Below are 21,314 nucleotides of genomic sequence, written 5' to 3'. Positions count from 1 at the left end.
CACATTCCCCAGGAGATCCCAGGGAAAGGTCTCAGGGTCTGCATGCAAGTGCAGGCGCCACAGGGAGAGCACACACAGAGAGGAGGAGCATGGGGATGTCACCTACCCGTCACTGTAAGCCCCATCATGGCGGGAGGCGCTGAGAATGTCCATCTCAATGAGGTTGTCCTGCAATGTCCCTAGGAAGGGCTGCTTGCCTAGGTTTCTACACACACATGGAAACATGAATGAAGCAATGAGTCATGCATCGATGAAGGGGAGAGTAGAGAAACACACAAAGTGGCTGACTGGCGCAGCTGTGCGTGAGGCCAGAGGGATGCAGTTTCCAGGCCGTGGGTCTGTGTGCAAGCCACATGCACCCAGTCCTGCCTGGCACAGAGCATCCAGAGGGAGCACTCACTATACAAACCTGTGTGTCTGCCAGGTGCCTGCATCCCAGCGCAGCTCTGACCAGCGCAGACTCAGTATGACTTAGGCACGAAGCTAGGCACGTTACATCCATTTAGCTCAAGTCTTCAAAAGAGGCAATTTAAGGAAGGCAGTGACGTCCCTATTTTACAGATGAGGATAAGGAGATGCGGAGAGATCTCAGGCCTGGCTGAGGTTACCAGCTGGCAAGGTTCAGAGCAGGAATTTGCGCCCAGGTTCACCTGGGTCCAGAGCCTATGCTTTCTCCTCTACTCGGTCCTGTCTACGCCTGCTTTAACAACACCCGGAGACACACACTCTGCTAGTCTGAAGGAAAAAGCCAGACAAGCATTTGCTTCTAAAGCAGTGGTTCTCAAACTGGAGTAAGCACCAGAATCATCTGGAGAGCTGTGCTTTGCTGAGGCCCAGCCCCGGAGAGTCAGAGTTGGTAGGTGGTGGGGGCCTGGGGATCCGCATTTCTCACCAGCCCCCAGGGCCTGATGCTATGTGCCATGTCAGGGTCTTTGATGACCCTGTGTGATGATCCATTGGTGAGGATGGTGCCCCACAGAGACGGGGGAGGCTCTTCTGTCCCCCCATGTCACCAAGGGCAGTGCAGCATTTTGTGACCCAGAAAGAAGACAGACGTGCTTGTGCCATTTTGGTTTCAACCATGCCTGCTAAGTGGCGTGACTCACACGTGAGCACACCGGATCCTGTCTTCTGAAGTGTCAGGACTGTGGCCACCTCACTTGAAAACCCTGTAGTTAATTTGTTTCGAGCAAGCCAGCGCTGGCTTTGGCTGGCTGTGCGCGCCGGAGGGAAGAACTAAATGCAGAAGGCTAGCTTTTGGGTCCAGCCCTACCAGGGACCTTTCTTCTGCCTTTGACCAGGAGTTGAGGACCAGAAAACCTAACTTCAAGTCCCTTTCCTGCAACTTTCTGGTTGTGTGACTTTGTGTAAACACTTTAACCTCTTCTGATCTTAACAGTACTTTCTCCATCTGTAAAATGGGGATAGGATAACTGTACTAAGCTCACAGGAGGCTACAGGGCCAAGTGAGTAATGCTGGAAGAATTTTCAAGGCTAAACAAAGATTACAGAAGCCCTGATGCCGACCACGATAGCTGCTACCTCCTCTACATCCCCCAAATACTATTATTCATCGTCTGGAACTCTGCAGCTGCCACTCGGAGAGAATCTTCCTCCCCACAACATCCCTACAGAGTCTCTACTACCGTCTCTGTTCTGCAGGCTGGCCCGGCAAGGCTCGGAGAAGCAACCTTCCTAAGGTCCTGTCATACAGTAAGCAGTGGCAGCGTGGGCCTGAAGCCTGGGTTTGTCTGGCCCCCTCTGCTCACAACCCCGTGCTGCTGTCTAGCCTCTGGCTGGCCCCTGGCCAGCCCCACAGACCAACACGAGGAGGGGCCGTAAGTACTCTCTCAGAGCGGCCTTTGACTGCCATTCCCAGGGACAGCGAGGGCACAGCCGGCGCTGTTCTGCAGCCAGGCCTGAGTCCTGCTGTGGTGCTGGGGACCTTCCCTTCAAGGGACTCTTGGGCAGCAGACGGTTCTAGTGGTGTTCACCATCCCCGGGGCATCCCCCAGAGCCTGGGAGTCACTGCAGGGTGTGCCCGTCGCTCAGAGGGACCTCATTCCTCCTGATGGCAGGCCTTGCGACACAGCATGAGGCAAACAGGCCCCAGGGTCAGGAGGGTCCGGGTCCATCATGCCCCGGCCCTCCAGCAGGGATCATCACTGGGATAATCGCTCTCCTCAGAGAAGCTGAAGTATCATCCCCAGATCATGCCACTGCTCTACCCTCGACAGTCCAATGGCTTCAGAGGAATAAAACCAGCGTCCTTACTGGAGCCCACAAGCTCTGGCAGATCTCCCCTCTGAGACCTCCCCAACCTCATTTTCTGTGCTGCTGCACTTACACTGGCCTCTGCGCTGTTTCTCCAACAGGCTAAGCCATTTGCCTGAATCACCTTCCCCTGAATATCTGCACAGATCACTCCCTCCCTTTGCCCCCTGACTATAAGAGCTCCCACCCTACTCTTCCTAATCACCCACCTCTGCACTGCTCTAGTTTTCCACGCAGCACTAGACATGCGTACACACACACATACATGTATACATGGATATGTATGTGTGTGTATCTGTATATGTATACAATGTCTGCATATTGTGCTTTTTCCTAATGCAATTTACTCCCATGAGGGTAGGACCCTTATGTACCCTCATGTATCTTGCTCTGTGCCCATGTGCACAGAGTCTGGAAGACTGCCTGGTACATAGTAGTAGGCACTCAAATAATATTTGCTGAATACTGCAGATGACAAGGTATACAAAGGGAAGTGTGTCTGGTACACAGCAGGTACACAGTTGGTGCTTAATTGAGGGTAGCACGCATGATGTTTTATTATTATTTCCTCTATTCCCTGCATTTCAGGGGGCAATTTTCAGTCTTTCTATAGTCCATATGGCCCAGCATGAGCAGTCGCTAACCAATCCTGTCGGGGGTGCCCAGGGATGGGTTCTTGCTGCCTCCCCAGGGCCTGAGGCTGGCCGTGTGGCACACTCACTAGAACACCCCTGGGAGTCCAGCCGGCATCACTAAGCTAGGACTGTGCTCTCAGAGAGTCAGATCTATACCTTAAGACTCACCAGAAACAAATAGATAAATATATTCAGAGAAAAAAAAGACAAAGGGTAAAGATCAAAATGTTCACAGTGGGGATTTCCCAGTGTCTGGATCAAGAGAGATTTTTATTTTCAATTTTATAATTTAAGAGGAAATAGTTATTTAAAAAGAGAGAGTGTGGACAATTATCTCCTAAAAGTACAGATCTATTCAGACAAGGGAAGAGGCAGAACAAAGGGTCTCTAGAGAGAGAGAGTGCACACGCTTTCCTGGAGGGGCGCCCACAGCACGGAACTTGGGTGTTCATTACTTAGATCACTGGGGATCTGAGGGGACAGCAGCACTTGCTGAAAACGCTGCCTGTTTAGAATGGGACTACTGCCCTGAAACAGGGAAGCTTACTCCGTGCTTTTTCAAAGCTGAGTCCTGGGTGTAATCATTAGGTCTCATCTGACTGACGAGAAAACTAACATCCAGAGAGGCATGCGTCCTTCCCCACACCCACAGCGAGTCAGTGGCAGAGATGAAACGAAAAGCCAGGTGTCCTCCCAGTTCGAGGCTCCCCGCTCAATGCTCCATCCCCCTCTGCCCCTAACACTCTGGGTTTCCAGTTCCTCTGAAACACAAAAGTTGCGAGGATTTCCTGACGGGTCCCTGAGCTGCTGGGCCCTCTGTGGGTCACAGTCCTGCAGAGTCTCCAGCTCACTGCTGCCAGAAGCTCAGATGTGGCTGCTAGATTCACCTGACCCTGACCCTGGATGCTAACTCAGTTCATAGATATGGAAACTGAGGCCCAGAGAGGTTAACTGACCGCTCAAGATCACACAGCCATGAAAAGCTAGGGATGGGACTCAAACCCAGATCTCTCACAGCCCCAGGCTGCCTGTCAGGAAAGACTTACCATATGCTTGGAGAGGGAACTGCAGCCTGGTGCTGCACTGCTCTTAAAGCTCTTCTTCCAGAGGGGAGGAGACTGGCTCCCCTTGAGGCCTGAGAGGAGGTGCTGGGCTAGTCTCTGAGCTGACTGATGCAGGGGTTCCGTCTCTCTGACCCAGGGCCAGCTGAGCTTGCCTCCCGAGGGCAGAAGAAATGGCCCTGGGGAAGGAAGTGGCTGGGAAGGTGCAGTGGCTAGCAGTTCTTCAGTATTGCCCTGTTCAACAGCCCACTGTCCTGGACCATGTTTCCACCCACAAAGCCCTGGGGCAGTCACCTGGTAGGGTAGGACAGGCAGGGATCACACTCTACATTTTGTAGCTGAGACCCCCAAGGTATGTGGGGCATCAGAGACTCGGCCAAGACCACACTTAGCGTTAGTTACTGAGCTGGCATTTGAACAAATGAATGAACAAACAAAACTGGATCAGGCCTTCCAGGCCCATCCCATAATGGCACTCTATCTGAAAGGTGTTGATAGCTACTCACCTCCACTTCTACCTCCCTCCGGCCCCACGCCCACAGGGAAAGTGCCACCTCCTATTCATGGAACCCAAGGTCCTCCTGCACTGATCCCCATTTACTGCCAACTCAATGGGGAAACCTCTGTGTTCTCACTTCATCTGACCCTAGCCATCTCTGCAAAATGCCGAGAACTCTTTTGGCCTTTGGACAACAGACCCCCATCTCAGAATTCCTTTCTCCCCTGCAGGTTCCTACTAATACATGCCCCAGAGTGCTACCTTTGACAATAAGGAAGGCGGCACTGGACAGTGGTTCGGGGCATAAGCTCTGGAACCAGCCTGCCTGGGTGCGGATCTTGGCCCCGGCACCCACCGGCTGTGGCTCCTCAGGCAAGTTCCTTAAGTTTTCTGTTGTTCAGATTCTTCATCTCACAAGTGTGGATGAGAGTAAGACTACCTCCCCATGCGGAAGAGATAAGACAGCCGTCCTGACTGCTCTCTTATCAGGTTGGCCCTTGGCTGGTGTCTGGGAACTTAGGTTTCAGGAGGGTTCCCACCACTGACTAATGAGATGGGCTGACTCACTGAGCCTAGACTATTTACAAAAACAATATGGTTTATGCTGAACACCTGCTTTCCTTCTGGGAGTCTGGATTTTGGGAACTTGCCAGGCAGGAGGTGTCCGTGTGACCAGCCCCCGATAAAAACCCTGGGCACTGAGTCTGTAATGAGCTTCCCTGGTTGGAAGCTCATTAGAGCACCCAGTATGGGCTCTATGAGTGTTTGTTATGACTGTTACTCGATGCCTCCAAGCCGAGGGAGCCACACGCCCCTCTCTGCTGGGAGGCCTCCCCTCGTCGAAGCGTCATCCACAGAGCCCTGTCTGCATTCATTAATTTACGGATCTGCCTCCCTCCCTAGACCCTGAGCTTCTCATGCGGCAGAGGCTGCATCTTATGCAGGTCATCACCAAATGACAGGGACGACTGTCCCTCTTGATCCCCTGTGATGCTCAGGGGCCCGCCTGGTGCACCAGAAGGTAACATGTGCCACTCTGGGAAGTACACCAAGGCTTGGCTGGAGACCATAGGATAGCCTCCCTGAGGGTGGGCAGGGCTGTTCCCCAATCTGAATGTGACCACAAAATGGGCCCCAGGCTCGCCGGCCAGGCCTGAGATGAGATGCAATAGAGCCGAGGTCTGGTGGCCTTCTGCTCCAGCTTCCCCTTCATCCAACAGGAGCCTGACGGGTCATTAATCAGACAGTCCCTGGGAAATCAATTAAGCATCTGATGCTGCAGCGTGTGAAAGAAGTGGGTCAGGTTTTAGGGAACCCTGAACACATGGCTCCCACCAGAGTGGACCACATTTGCACCTGCATGGCTTAAAGCAACATCATACCCCAGCTCTGGGGAGCACAGGTAGGCCTGATCTCCTCCTCCTGCAGGACCCTTGGGTGAGTGCCAGAAGCACAGAGGGTGCAGAGAAAGGAGCAGGTTAACCAAGTCCTCTCTCTCCTTCGTCCTTTTGCTAGCCTTCCTTTTTCTGCTCTGGGTCTGCAATCAAAATCCCTCTTGGTCATTCTACCAGCTGTTACAGTATTTGCTCAGCTATTTACTTTAGACTCAACAGAGACTCAGTCTGACAATTCGGGAAGGCCTGTGACTGTTTCTCTGGCATCAGGCAGTTCCCCGTTCTGGTGGAACTTGGCAAAGATGTTTAGGACAATGGCCTCAAATAGGCCCTGCTCCCTGGGGCTTTTAGGCCTTTGTTCAGGCTGTGCTTGCCTCTTGCAGGCCCTCTTTTCCTCCCCAGCTCTACCTGGGGCCTCCTGCCCACCCTTCAACTTGCAGCTGCACAGCACCAGGTTCACTGGGAAGTCTTCCCTTTGGCCCCACTCAAGTCTCAGGTGAGTCTAGTTATTCATTCATTTGTTCCATCAGTCATTCCTTTATTTCACCTGTGTGTTACCACGCATCAAGCTCCCACCAGGTGGCAAGGCTGTGTTGTGTTCTGGGGATCCCGAGGCAATTAAACCACAACATGTTTCCTGTGCTCACCTCTATCCTACTGCAAAGTCTGTTCTCTTAAACATCTCACCTGCTGGGCACACAGTAGGCATGGCATGAATATTTACTGGACAACAGGTACTACGTGATAAGTAGTTTGAAACATTTTCAGGCATTATTTTATGTAGCTGCCCTAACAGCCTTACGAGGCAGTGTGGTAGATTTAAGGTGGATGAAAATTCTTGGGCACCTCTCCCTTTGGGAAGTGGGGTCTCCTGGCCCTCCCTTGAAGCTGGCTGGCCCATGACTGCTTTGACCTACAGAATATGGCGGAAGTGACACTGTGCCAGTCCAGGCCAAGTCTTGAGGATGGCTTCCCGTCTCAGTGCCATGGAGCCCTTAGCTGCTGAGGATGAAGTACAACGCCCTGCAGGGAAGGCCATGTGGAGGCCCTGACACCACATTAGAAGGAGAGGGGCCCCGCCGAGCTCAGCTGTCCAGCTGCCTCCCCCAAGGTGTCAGGGTACATGAGTGGATATATCCTGGGTCCTTCACACTAGCGCAGACAACAGCCAAGCACCACTGACTGACCCCAGCCCAGCCCTCCCCACGTAGAGCAGAAGACGAGCCCAGCAGTGCTCTCCCTGAACTCCTGACTCACACAGTGGAGTAAAATCAACTGATTTTTTTTTTTTAACCAGTAAGTTTTGGAGTAGTCTGTTATGCAGCAAGAGATAATCAGAACAGGAATTCACTACTGTTTTCTCCCTTTTAGAGACAAAGCCTTATAAGCTCTAGGTCAGTAGCCAGTGAGCACTGGAGTGGGAGCTGAGCATAGGGTGTGTCTCACACTAAAACCTGTGCTTGGAACAACTCGCCACAGTGACTGGACCATCACTTATGCCCTCAGTCCACCAGGGCCAAACCTTCAAAGGAGAAAAGATGCAGAACCTGTGATTTCCTCTCAACTCCTCTGGTGACTAGGAGCTGAATACATTTTTTTTTTTTGAATAACTCTTTTCTTCACAGGATTGATATGGGCAGCAGATATATAATGGGGAAAAAAGGAAACAGCTTTTATAGAATGTCTTTTAATGCCAGGCACTATGCTGTGTGTCTCTCATATATTTCATTTACTTCCAACCCGAGAGGCATGAATTCTTACCCCAGTTTATAGAAGGAGACATCAAGGAAGTGGCCCAGCTAGGAAGTGTTAAAGCCAAGGGAAGAAATCCAGGCCCATCTAATCTAAAGCCCACATCCTTTCCACCTCACCAAGCTGGCTACAATTACTTGTGATTCTGTCGGTCAGACTTGACATCAATCCCTCTTTTAAACTACACCTTGTTAGTTTTACGCCATCAACCAGTTGGCATTAGGATCCAGAAGTCTGATTGTTATCCACTGTATCAGGAACCTCTCCCAACTTTAGACTATCTTTACTTATTTATTTTTTTCTTTTGCAGGCAGACCTCATTTTATTGCTTTGCTTTATTATGCTTCACAGATATTTAAGCTATATTTAGATGCACAGAACTCTGGGGTCACAAAGAAAGCCTTCCCTGAATATTTCATTTGGGTCTCTAATAAGTAGGACTCGGCTAGACCAAGAAGCGAGGAGGGCAACTCCCATAGAGAATTGTGCAAAGGCACAGAGGCATGAAAGGCCCAAGGATTTGGTGGAATACTGATAAATAAATACACATATACTGAATATCAAATATATATATATATATATAATTATGTTATATAGATCTATACGTGTATATATCTATACGTGTATAGATATACACAAGATGGTGTGTACGAGTCTATGCCGACATGTTAACAATGGTTACCACTTGGTGGTAGACGGGGTGAGTTTCTTTTCTTTCTTATTTCCATTTCCTAACTGTTCTACAGAGTAGTAAAGTATAAGAGAAAAAGAAAACAAAGTTCCATGTGGTTTGAGTAACGGAGGTGGGAGGAGAGAGGGTCAGACAGGCACATGAGCACTGGCTGAGGAAGCAAGAAAGGAAAGCTGGGACCACCTTCGCATCCCGAACTAACCCTCAGGATAACATCCCAGCTGCTGGTCCTTTATTTTCCTGTCCTTGAAAAACCTGGAGAACCACCTACTTTGATCCTGCGTGAGAAAAATGAACATCCAAGCAGAGGGAGTGGTTGCCACGCTCCATGCAGAGAATCAGAACAATCAATTACTTGCTGGCTTCTATTGACCACGTGCAGTCATTCAATAAATGCAATGGAAATAATGGAGAACTGATTAAGCTACTCTGGGTGGGGAGACATACAATTAGCCAACTCTTGTCAGTGACGAGAGCAAAGGAGGCATGTAGGGAAAACTCACACATGATTTTAAAGGTTGTCAACAGAAACATATTAATTAAGAGACTGGGGCAGTTTGGGCCATACCTCTAAGAAATTTGCTTGTAGAAAAATGATTCTACAGGAGTAAAATGGCATGAAAGGATGCTGATTTCTCTCATCTGACCCCACTAGTTCACTATGGGAATATCACAGCAGAGTCAGATGGGTACACTTTCCATGTACAGTTTAATTTCATTTCCTTAAATGTGGTATGACTTTTTTTTTCTCTTCCCAGGGAAAGAACAGGAGTTTGAGAAAATAAAATCTCTATTTCCCACTACTGTGAGAAATAGGGTAGAAGAGTAAGAGGTTCCAATTGTCCAGCCTGGGATACTTCCTCCTGCTTAGAGAAAGTATGTAAAGGCTATGTCCCCCAAAGTCAACAGTGCTTATCTTGGAGTGTTATATCTTTCTGCGTTTTCTCTATGAGTTTGTATGGTTTTTTAAATTAAAAAAAAATCATTTCTATTTGGGAAAAATAGTGGCTTCGGGAAGGAAGATGGCTACAAACTGAGGTTGATTGCAATCCCTGAGCTGAAAGACGCATTCTAGGAGGCTGGAAGAAGAGAGAGGCAGAGGGGTTCAGGCCAGAAGGTGGTGGTGGTGTTAGGAGACAGCACTGCACCAGGAAGCCAGGCAACCTGGGTTCAAATCTCAGCTATACTTGGACTGCCTGTGTGATCCGAACTAGCCACCTATCCTCTCTGAGTCTCAGTTTCCAAATCTCTCAAATGGGAACACAATAGTTTTCCTCACAACTTTATGAAATAGTATATCTTATCTCACATATGAAAGCCTCTGTAACCAAAACTCGGATGTATCCGTGATAGGGATGGTTAGGGCTTTGGAGACAGAGGGGATAGGCCAGCAGGGGAGGAGGAGAGGAGGTGAGGGTAGATGGCCTTGACCCAGCACCCATCACAGTCCAGGCGGGCACCATGCCACATAGAGTGTGACCAGGTCACAGTAGGGAACGGTGGAGGGATGGGCCCAAATCAAACCCTGGAAGCCTGTTCTCTGCCACACACCAGTACCAGCCCTGTTAACACACATCAGCTCTCCTTGGCTGTTACAGCAGTGCTTTCCAGTGAGCTGCATCCCCTTAGTGCAGAAAGTGAGGCACAGAGCGGGTCAGCAACTTGACCAAGGCCATACCTTCAGTGAGCAGCAGGCTAGCCCTGAACATCCAGACCCAGCTCTTTCTCCCCCGCTTCCCACGGCCCTTCTCTCCCGCAGCCTGAGCACCGCACCTCTATGCTGTGGCCCCAGCCGCGACCCCAGCTCTGGGGCCAGGCCAAGGAGCCGGCACACAGCAGGGCCGCACCAGAGCCCGGGCTCGCAGCCCAGCCACCCGCCCCGCGCGCCCTGCACGCCCCGCACCTGGTCTCCAGCGGGATGTTGCTGTTGAGCAGCCAGTTGTCCTGGACGTGGGCCGGCTCCTGCGCGCTGCCAGCCGCCGGCTCTCCGGAGAGCGAGTGGTCCGTGGGGGCCGGGCTGGGATTGCTCCTTGGCGTGAAGTTGCCCCGGTTCAGGGAGTTCACAGAGGCCGCGTGGTGCTGGTTGGGGGTGTGGGCGTGCGAGAGCGGCGGCGGCGGCGTCCGGAGCCGCGAGTGGTTCTGCAGGCCGACCGGGTGATCTAAGGGCACAAACACGCGCGGTCAGCGGCTGCGGGAGGGCCCCACGGGGACCGCGCGGGAGCAGCTGGGCCTGCCGCCGGCACTGGCGAACTGGACACGGTCATGCATTCAATAAACATTCACTGGACAGTCATTCATTGAGCACCTACTATTCTAGGTGCTGGGGATACATCAACGAACAAGGCAGCAAATTTTAGTGAAAGACAATAAACAAGGTTAAAAAAAAAAAGGAAAAAGAGTACCCTCCCATGTCCCCAACCTCACGCTGTTTTAGACACTTTAGGGGTATGGCCGGAACCAGGAGCTTCAACATCACCTGGGAATTTGTTAGAAATGAAAATTCTTGGGCCCTGCCCCAGACTTACTGAACCATGAACCCTTGGGAGGGGCCCAGCAATCTGACTGCACAAACTCTCCAGATGATTCTAATGTATGCTAAAACTTGAGACTCACTAATTAAATATAGTGGGCCACAGCAAATGAAACAAGCAGGATACATCTGAGATGGTGATACATCTGAGAACACATGAAGCTGGGAAGGGGACTGTGGCCTGTGTAAGTGGGGGCAGTGGTGGAACTTTAGATCGGATGGCCAGTGATGGCCTCAGGGAGAAGGTGATTTCTGAGTAAAGAGAGTGAGCCATGCTGGTGTCTAGGGGAATTAAAAACCACCGGTAATATTTCTGGAGCACTTACCATGTGCTAGGCACTCTTCTGAGCCCTCTACCTGTGTTAATTCATCTAATCCTCACAATTTACTACAGAGCAGGTACTGTTTGTATCCCCATTTTACAGATGAGGGAATTAAGATAAATATATTTACTCTTTCAACTACTTGGAGCAATAGGTATTATCTTCTCCAAATTTATGGATGGAAAACTTAGAGCAGGTAGGTGAAGTGCCCTACCCAAGGGCATGTGGCTAAGTGGATATTATCCACAAAGAAATAGTTTCTATTTCTTCTATTTGTGATGCCACAAATGAGGCAAGTCCTGGAGGTAAATCTTAAGTACCATTCACATAAGCTATGCTCATGCAAAGTCTAGGCTTTGGAAACTAAGGATATTATGGGGGTGAAGAGTTCAGAAAACTGGATTCTATTCTAGATTCTGTCACTTATTAACCACATGGCCACTGTTGTGGACCGCGTGTTTGTCTCTCCAAAATTCACATGTGGAAACCCTAGTCCCAAAAGTCATAGTATTCGCAGGTGGGGTGTAGGGGAGGTAACCAGGCTGAGATGAGGACAGGAGGGCGCAGTCTTCATGATGGGATTAGGGCCCCCAGAAGAACAGACCAGAGAGCTCTCTCTCCCTCTTTGTCTCTGGGCCACGTGAGGACACGGCAAGACAGTGGCCCTCTGCAAACTAGGAAGAGACCTCTCGTCAGACACTGACTCTGCCAGCACCTTGTTCTTGGACTTCCCACTTCCCAGCCTCCAGAACTGTGAGAAATAAATGTTTGTTTAAGCCACTCAGTCTCTGGTAGTTTGTTTCAGCAGCCCAAGCTGACTGAGACAGAAATTGGTACCCAAAAGTGTGATGATGCTGTAACAAATATCTAAAACATGTAGAAGCAGCTTTGGAACTGGGTAATGGGTAGAGTCTACATGCTAGGAAAAGCCTATATTGCTGTGGAGGGACTGTTACATGTGATTCTGGTGAGAGTTAAGGGGGAAAAAAAGAAATGTAGAGAAAGCTTCCATCTTCTTAGAGAAAACATAAATAATTATGTACAGAATATTGATTGATAGAGCTGGACATTAAGGGCAATTCTGATGAGGTCTCAGAAATGAGCATGTTCTTGGACAATGGAGAAAAGGCAATCCTTGTTACTTGGTGGCAAAAAACTTGGCTGAATTGTGTTCATGTTCTAGTGTTTTGTGGAAGGTAGAAATTGTGAGCAATGAAATGAGATATTTCACTGAGGAGATTCGGAAGCCAAGCGTTGAAGGAGTGGCTTGGTTCCTCCTGGCAGCTTAGAGTAAAATGAAAGAAGAGAGAAATGAATTGAAGAAAGAACTGTTAAGCAAAAAGAAACCATAACTTAAAGACCTGAAAAATTCTCAGCCTGCCCATACTGCAAAAAATGAGATAGCATAGATGGAAGAGAATAGCAAAGGTGGGGTGACTGACCATTTGATGAGATGACCATGGCTGGGAACCAGGGACCTCGTCAGCCACCCTAGAAGGAACACTGCCAATCTGAACCAAAGGGGATGGAGACAGAATGAAAGACATCTGTCAAGCTTAGATTCTACAGGACAGGACGACAAAGCTATTTCACTTTGAATTTACGATATTCTTCAAGAAAAGGGAAGACTGTCCCTGAAGGTGATTTAGAGGTCATCAGGGCTGCTGCTGCAGTTTCAGAAGGTCTAAATCTAAGACAGCCCTGGACATGCTACATAGCCTCTTTGAGCCTCAGTTTTCTCATCTGTAAAATGGGGGAAAGGGTTTATTAAGGGAATCATAGAGGTACAGTGATATAAATGAAGCAATCAATGGGAAGGAAATATTTCTGAAGGTCACAGCTTACAAAGTATTCCACTTCATTTGTTCCCCTCAAGTCTCCTGTATTTCACAGAGGAGACTGAGAGTCAGTGAGTACAGGGTCCAAACCAAGGCGGGTATGATATTCCAAAGGCTGTGCTCTTCCTTAACTCAGGAGACAGCTTTCTGGAAATCATCAAGCACAATCAAGTCTGAGGCACTATCAGTGTTATGGCTATTTTTAATGGAAGAAGCACCTGCTTTTTAGGTAACCCCATCTTTTATGCCAACCAGTTGTAAAGCAAATCTGGTGGGAGTGAGGTTGGGAAGCACGAGGAGGGAAAGAGAAACAGAAACCCATCTGAGCAGATGGCTTCCTTCCTACAAACTGCTATTTTCAGGATCAAGTCCACACGGGGTCTATCAAGCCCTTCAGAATTTGATCCATGCATGTCTTTCCAGCATTGTCTCTCATCTGCTCCCTTCCTCTACCCCCCTACCCCCACTCCTCCCAGCCACCCCTTTCCCCCAGAGGCCAAGAGATCTGCTGGGGCCACAGAGTGGCTGAAGTTTCAACTCCAATGAAGATGGTCCCCAGGAAGCCACAGAATGTAGATGTGCCATGCTGTGGTCCTGGACCAGAAGAGAGCTGACAGGGATGCCCCCTGATAGGAGGGGAGAGAACCTGGGAGCCAGGTGAACAGGCAGAGGGTCCCACTCAGATAACAGACAGCCTTGGTCCAGTGAGAAGGTGAGCATATGCTGGGTCATTTGTGTTGTCCAGCTGTCCCCAGGCAGCACTTTAATGGAGACATTTGGAAACTGGGAGAGAAGCCAGCAGCAGAAGAGGCCTCTTGGGCTGATGGAGTGCCCTCCCTTCTCTTGGCCTTTCAGGCTGCTGGCTGCAGTCCAGGGCACTACTGCCCAAAGGCTATCAGGAGGCCAGCAAAGAAGGGGCACCTAATCTTGCTCTTGGCCCCTCACTAGGCATCAACCTTCCCATGGCATTTCACCTAACTGATATTAAGAGCTGCTGGCATGTATATGAGCACATACTTGTATACTGTCCCAGCCTGAACTTTTCTGATGCTCACAACAGCCCCTAGAGGACAGTATTATTATCATTCTCATTTTATAGATGAGGAAGCTGAGGCTTGCAAAATTAGTGAATGGTTCTTATTAATCTATAGCCTAAATTCTATCTCCCAAACCATGGTGCCTTTGCATAAAATGCAGACACCTGCTTGATCATCTGGTTCCATGGCCAAAGGCAGGAAGAAGACCCTCAGCGAAGAAGCAAGCATCTGAGGCCTAGGTCAGGACAGGTTGGCCTGCAAGCCTACGGATACCTGTTTGTGACTAACTGGGGACGCCAGGCTCCAGCTTGATAACTATTTGGAAGCACTTCCAAGAGCCCTGGAATGATGACATTTTTAGTATAAGCCTCTAAAAGGAAATTCTCCTATGTGAGTAAGGAGTGTCCTGGTCTAAATCCATTCTATTTTTTGAAGCTCAGCTCAATTGCCACCCCACCCTGAAAGCTTCCTTGATCTACGCCCCCCCACCATGTTCTTTTTCCCCTCCATTGAATGCTAATAACAGGTAACGTGGACCATTCACCTTTTCCTTCTCCCCAAGAGCTTGCATGCTTATGTCCCCATTTTGCCTCCCCTAGCAGGTACAAAAATCCCTGTGCCTTCTGTGCTGTGATCACAAGTCCTAGAACCAAGCAGATACTCGGTCTAGGTTTACTGAGCGAATGGCTCATGTGAGTGGCCTGGGCAGTCTGTCCAGGAGGCAAGGCTGATGGGAGTATTCTGTATGCAAAATATCATCACAGACCACTGGGCTCCCAAGGCCATGGGCCCAGAGCAGCCCTTTACTTACTCGCCTGTAACCAGAGTTCCAGGCGCTTCAGCTGGGCTCTTTGTTTTTCCTTCCATTCTGAGAACACTAGGAAAGGGGACTTTGATGTCTCCCAGGTTCCCTAGGGGAAAGCTCTGTATTTTGGGGCTCAGCAGTGGGGACTCAATCACAGCCCCCAAAAAGTCATGACCTTCCCAGGACCAGGTTTTCTCTGGTCTGAATGGAGTCTCATCTCTGCTCCACTGACCAGGAGTGAAGACAGATGGGAGAGACTAGAAAGAGGCCTTCTTTTCTCCTCTTATTCTCCCCAGTTTATACCCCCATCTATGGAGGGAACTCAGAACCAATTCACTCACTGAGCATGTACTGAATCCCCTTTCTGTGCCAGGACCTGTAAACTGGGTGTTGGGAATACAATGGTGAATGAGATAGAGTTGGCCTAAGAGAACTCTTTTCTGGTTTCTCCTCACTGGCTGGGTGGCCTTTTATAATTCACGCCACCTTCCTGGTCCTTGTTCTGTGCACCTGTGAAAGGTGCACATATTCCTACATCACCACTTTCTGGAGATGAAAAGCGATGTCCTTTGTTCAAGTGTCAAGTACACAGTGGGCCCCTACTGGGTCCTGAGAGGAAGGGCCTGTGTGCCATTCATCCCACATCTTCCGTCAATATTTACGGAATGTGGGAAGGGGACAGCAAATCAGGCAGGTGGACCTCTTGTCCGCGTAAGTAATGGCTTTTCTCCTGCTACCCAGGAGTAAGCTTGGGAACGTTTGCAAAGCTGTGCTCTAATTCCAATTCACACCCTCTTCTCGCAGATACAGCCACCAAGTATGTCTCTGAATCAAGCCCAGATAGCAGTCATTTTTATTGTTATGTTGCAAGCCTCTGTCAGTAAAGGCCACTCACTTATCTGAGTTTTGCAAGAAGCCTGGTTTTCCAGGAAGGTTTGTTTTGTTTGTTTGTTTTTTCACTTCCTACAAGCTCTCACATCTACTTACAGTTGCTGGTCCCCTCCAACACTTCAGACATTTTTCATGTTATATACACAAAAATCTAGAAGCCTCTAGGCTGCATCTTCCTGAACTGAGCTCATAGTTGAGGTTCTTCAGAGCCCTGGGTGGAGCGGTAGGCAATAGAAAGAGACTAGGCTTTGATGTCAGACAGCCTCGGGTTCAAGGTTTGGCTCTGCCACTTATAAACTGTGTTACCTTGATCAAGACACTTAATCTCTCTGGAGCTTCATTTTTCTATTCATTAAATGGAGCAATGCCCACCTGATAGGACTGTTACAAGAAGTAAATGAGATCATGTATGTAAGGTACTTAGCACAGTGCCTGAAATACAGTAATGCTAAAAAAAAGAAAAAGTGACCATTAATTCCATGGTCATGATAAAGCAATGATGAATGGGTAAGTTATAAAGTGCTAAACTGTCACCATGACAATCAGCACTACAGCATTTACAACAGGGGTGCCAAAGCAAAAGGCCTTGAGAGAGAAAGAGCAGGAAAGTATCTGGCAGAAATGTGGCACTTCTGTTACAACTGAATCCCATTCTGGACAACCTGCTGGCTTCCAGGAGCCCTGGTCTCGGGAAGCTGCCTGAAGCTCAACATGCAGATCAGAAGCAATGAGAGTGCCTGCAGCCTGACATGCAGAACCAAAGCGGACACATGGGGTCTCCATGTCTTCAAAGATGTGGGCCCCTTTCTGCATTAGGTAAACATCTCAGAGTAAGTCAGGTGCCGCTCTGTCCTGGGTTCAGGGTGCTTCCTAAGGAGAGGGCCCCTGAGGTTGTTCAATCAACCGGCAATATTAAACAGCTCTGTATTGTGTGCAGGGACTTGACAAGTTTTAAGATGAGGATGAGCCCCAGCCTTGACAAACAGCTTGTGTTTGGGGGACAGATGTAAAAGGAGGTACCAGAGCAGAGCTCAGGAGTCTCCCAGACCTAGGTTCTGACTTGGCTTTGTCTCTGACAAGCTACATGATTTGGGGCAAGTCACTTAAGTTCTCTGAGTCTCTAATTCCTCACCTATAAAATGAGTTTGTAATAGTAACATAACAAAAGGAAGAGAAGGAGGGCTACCATATATTGAATACACAGAGATCCAGAGACGAAACAAATACGGATCCTGACTTAAAGCTGCTCACAGTTTAGTAAAAATAACAGACATAACAGACACTATGCAAAATGGTAACTGTCATGAAATGATAATAGTTAATATTTATTGAGTACATGCTATGTGGCTGCCTCTAAGTGCTTTACTTATTTAATCCTTATGACACCTCTAATAAAGAAGGTACTCTTATGACTCCCACTTTGCAGATGAGGAAACTAAGGCACAGCAAGGCTAAGTAGTTTGCCCAAGTTTACTGAACCAATAAGCGATGGAGCCAGAATCTGACCCCAGGCAGTCTGGCTCCAGAGTCCATACTCTTAACCACTCTGCTTCACACATACGGTATGAGTTGATAGGGGGAAACGGCCTACAATGGCCGGTGCACACCACAGTGAGCGTCCACAAGCACTGGCTACTGGAATCCTTGTTAGCCGTACACTGCAGCCCACTGGCACTCCATGGAGAACAGAGGGGGCTGCCAGCCTGACTGTCAGGGGTGGGGAAGGGTTCATGACAAGTGACATGTGCTCTGTGTCTAAAGAGTATTCTGGGCAGAGGACAATGCATGTGTGAAGGTTCAGAGCCTGAGAGAGAGAGGGGGTGGGGGGAGAGAGGGAGAGAGAGAGAGAGGCTGCTAGGCCAGCTGGGGCACTTCTCCAAGTAGTGTGGGGTGGCTGTGACGGGGCAGTGGCAGGAAGCCGGTGGAGACACTGGGAGCAGGCCTAGGTGGTGGTTGTCTGGAAGTGCCAAACAAAAGAACTTGATATTTATTGGGAGAGTGGGGGGTGGGGGTGCCCTGATGGGCTCTGAGCAGAGGAGAACCATGCTTACACTAGTGTTTGGGACACATATCCATCCAGGGGCCCAGGGGCCATCTGGAGAATGAACCCAGCAGGGGCGGGCTACAGGCAGGATCCAGACACTGTGGGATGCTTGACTGCCAGGAAGACTCCAGTGGAGCCTGTCAGTATCCTCCTCTAAGAGAACATTCAAGGGAAAAAGGCGTACACTTCCAGTGCTTCGGCTCAGGCAAATAATCCGAATGGGTTCTGCGATCCTGACCAGCAGTGGCTCGGAGAAAGGGTGCCAGGCTGGGAGCCTGGAGGTCTCCTGGCTGCAGAGCTAATGACAGCCCAGTGTGCATGGTGGTCATTAATCGGGCCCTAAAGACTGTCAGATATGAAGGATGATGGTATTTAATTATCATAAAACACGAAAACTCCAGCTGCCAGAGAATGCCAAGAGAAAGAGTTATCTGACTTCCATTAAAACGCCATCGACCACCACTGACTCGGGATGGTGCTGGAGCGGTGTTGAGAGCTGAGCTAATGACCCTTGACCTCCACGACTAATTTAGAGAGGCCAGAAAGAAAGCTCTGTCACCACAGTCGGCAGCCGGAGCCTAGTGGCCTGACTTCCAGCCTCCATTCAGCCTCCTTCGAGCTGTATAATCCTGACCCCTTGTTTAACCTCTCTGAGTTTTGTCTCCGTCACCTGTCACAAGTCTAGGAAAGCACCTCACAAACTGAAGGGTCCCAGGTAAGAGTCAGGGTGGTTATTACTATTATTATTATTATTATTATCATCATTATCATTATTGCCTCAGGATGCATAATAACAGTGATGTCTAAATTGGAACCGCCGGTCTGAGCATGAGGCCGGGGGCTGCATTTGTGTGCTGTTTTCTCTGCCCGTTTGTTCCCTCCCTGCACACATGCTCTCTGCTCACTTTTACTACTGTGCTGTTCATTCTCTGTCATGGCCAATGTGCAGGGATTCTAAATGTACCCAGCCTGAAACCCCAGATGGACACACAGATGGGGAGGGCCCTTAGAGCAGCGGCAGGTGGACTGGAGCTTCCTGAGGAGACTCTTTCAAGGGCTCCTGAGGGGGAGTGAAAGAGTGCCCTAAGGTCACAGGGCAGCTGCTTCTGTTCCCTTGTTCATGCAGTCGGGGCAGAACTTTGGGTGAACAATCCGACTGTTAAAGTGCTTGTATGTGAGAAATTTGTATTGAGGGACAGTGTCTTACAAAACTAATGCAAAGCCTCATTGTAGGGTGCACTGGTTTTCCAAATAGAGGTTTCCGAAAATGTGGAAGGGGCTGTTTTCTGGTTGTTACGATGGGAAAGCACACCTGGCATTTGGCAGGAGGGGCCAGGAAAGCCAGCCACATGCTATGCATGAGACCCGGTGATCCTAAGGGGTACGCCGTCTGGTCAGCGATCAGTCGGTTCATCTAGGATGGGCAAATAGCTAATACAAGATTTTATTCCCTGTTTGGCTCCACCCCCATCCCCAGTTTCAATCACTCTCTGTCACAGGAGGCTGACTGCTAAGGACAGCATCACCTGGGCTCCCCTGCCCCCTGGCTTCCAGATGGCTTTGGCTAGTGATTAGCACAGCAGGTCACTGAAAGGAGGGAGGAGAGAGAGGCTGAGGTCACTCCCCTGCGCCCATCCTCTGCAGAGCTGCTTCAGGGCAGTGTCCCAGGCAGGAGCCTCATCCCTCAAGGCTACAGCAGGTAGCAGGTAGAGTGGTCCCAGGAAGCTTCCAGGAAGAGCGAGGACTTGAACTGGGTACTGAAGTAGAGACAGGGTGGAGGTGTATAAAGGGGAGCGAGTGGGCATTCTTGGCAGGGGACTGGAACGGACAAAGGCCCACAGGCTGAGAGATACAGGCTCCTAAGGCAGCAGGACAGTGTGGCGACCTGGGTACCCAGAGCAGAGAGCTGTGAGGCGCTGAGGGGGAAGGGAGAGCGGGGAGAGGGAGAGGCTGACATCCACCTCCAAGAGCCTGGAGGGTAGGCTAGGAGCCTGGAGCCAGAGGGGCAGCTTTAAGGGTGTTGAGAGGGCTCACCCCAACTTCCAGCCTTTTAAAGCCAAATGTTGGAGCACTTTCAAGAGTGAACCAGAATCCCAGGCTTCATTAAAATGCATATCCAGCAATGACTGCTCTCCTAGGGTGCGGCTGGGTGAGGGACACCCTGCTGCCTTGACTGGACAGTTGAGGGAACTGCAGTGTCAGGGTCCCTGTTAGAGGTGGAATCAGCATTACTCTCCATTCCCAGGATCATGGTAATTTATAGGCAAACCAAGCCAAGAGCATCAAAAGTGATCTAAGTGTGTATATGAATAATTTGGCAGGGCCACCTTCTGAACCTGAAAGAACTATCAACAAACATTTGCCCAAACTTCATTCTTGCACTTGTCCCTATCAGCTAACAATTGCTGTGTGACCTTGGGCAAGGCATTTAACCTATCTGAGCTCCAGTTTACCCAACTAACACACAGGAGAAAGAGGTGGTGTCTCCTCCTCCAATTCTAAAATCAAGGCTGTATCATTCTTGGCAGATGAACCTGGGATATTTGTGAATGAACATCTGCTTGCAAAACATGTGCATAGAAAATTATGCACTGGACTGTGCTGTGTCACTGGGCACCAAAGAATACAGAAAGATGAACTGAGAGGAAGAGAAATATGGTTCTTCTTTCCTCCCTCCCTCTCTCCCTTCCTGCTTCCCTGCTTTCATTCCTTTCACAAAGGTCACTCCCCATAGAGCCAGAGACCCAGAGATGGATTAGACAAAGTCCCCTGCCTGTAAAATGTGAACAGACTGCTCAGAAAAGGTTGGCTGCAGCCACAGGGTTTTACTAGGTACATGGCTTTTCCCCAACTTAAAGTTCACTTCAGGGCAGAACTTGTCCTGGGAAAGCTTTCTGCTTGTCAAGTAACTTTTCCTTCCTTCCACTGTCACCTTCCTGCCCTTTTCAGAAATGGTCTGACCCATGAACTGTTAGGTCAAGTCCCAAATCAACAAGGAAACTTATCTGTCAATAGGAGTGTGTGTGTGTTGAGTGTAGAAGGTGGAATTCAGTTCAGCAGGAGTCTGCAGTAGGCTAGAACAGATTAAGAAGCTCATGGAAATGTAGTGGGCTGTATTCATAGAGGTAGAGCGCTAAGAATGAGGGAGGTGATGGTCAGGTTGTGCTGATGAGAGGAGAAGCATGTAGACTAGAAATCATGCCAGCACTGTAGGGGCTGACCCTCCCCTGGGATCTCTGGAGCTAGTCAGGATTGTAAGGGGTTTAGAAACCATGTTCCTCTGGGGGTAAGCAAAGGACCGATGTTGTTAGATAGGAAAGAAGACAGGGTAGGGGAAGGGCTTAAAGAAGGAGTGTGTGTCTAGGAGTCCAACTGAAACACCACATGCCTTATGATTAGCTTTCCAAGTCTCGTCACTTAAGCCATGCATAGCTGGGAAATTAAACACCAACTTACATGGAATAGAAGAGCCCCGGACTGAAGAACTGTTCCCAGCTTTGCCATTAACTCATGCTGTGACTTTAGGAAAATCCCTTCCCC

At 49.4% G+C, this 21,314-nt stretch overlaps 1 protein-coding gene across 3 annotated transcripts in view; it reads right to left on the bottom strand.

Moving 5' to 3' along the window:
* The window catches only part of TENM4 (teneurin transmembrane protein 4), a 709,295-nt gene that overhangs the window by 208,711 nt on the left and 479,270 nt on the right, over window positions 1–21,314 (bottom strand). For all 3 annotated transcript variants that reach the window (XM_072969126.1, XM_072969128.1, XM_072969127.1), the window contains 2 exons: window positions 10,210–10,465; window positions 107–205 (listed from right to left, as the gene is read on the bottom strand). In XM_072969126.1, coding sequence (XP_072825227.1) covers window positions 107–205; window positions 10,210–10,465 — 355 coding nt within the window. The remainder of the gene's footprint in view (window positions 1–106; window positions 206–10,209; window positions 10,466–21,314) is intronic.

This window comes from Vicugna pacos, chromosome 10, assembly GCF_048564905.1.
Source record: "Vicugna pacos chromosome 10, VicPac4, whole genome shotgun sequence".
NCBI classification, from domain to species: Eukaryota; Metazoa; Chordata; class Mammalia; order Artiodactyla; family Camelidae; genus Vicugna; species Vicugna pacos.
The sequence above is the reverse complement of the archived record's forward strand: the minus strand, read 5'-3'. Positions and strand labels throughout refer to the sequence as shown.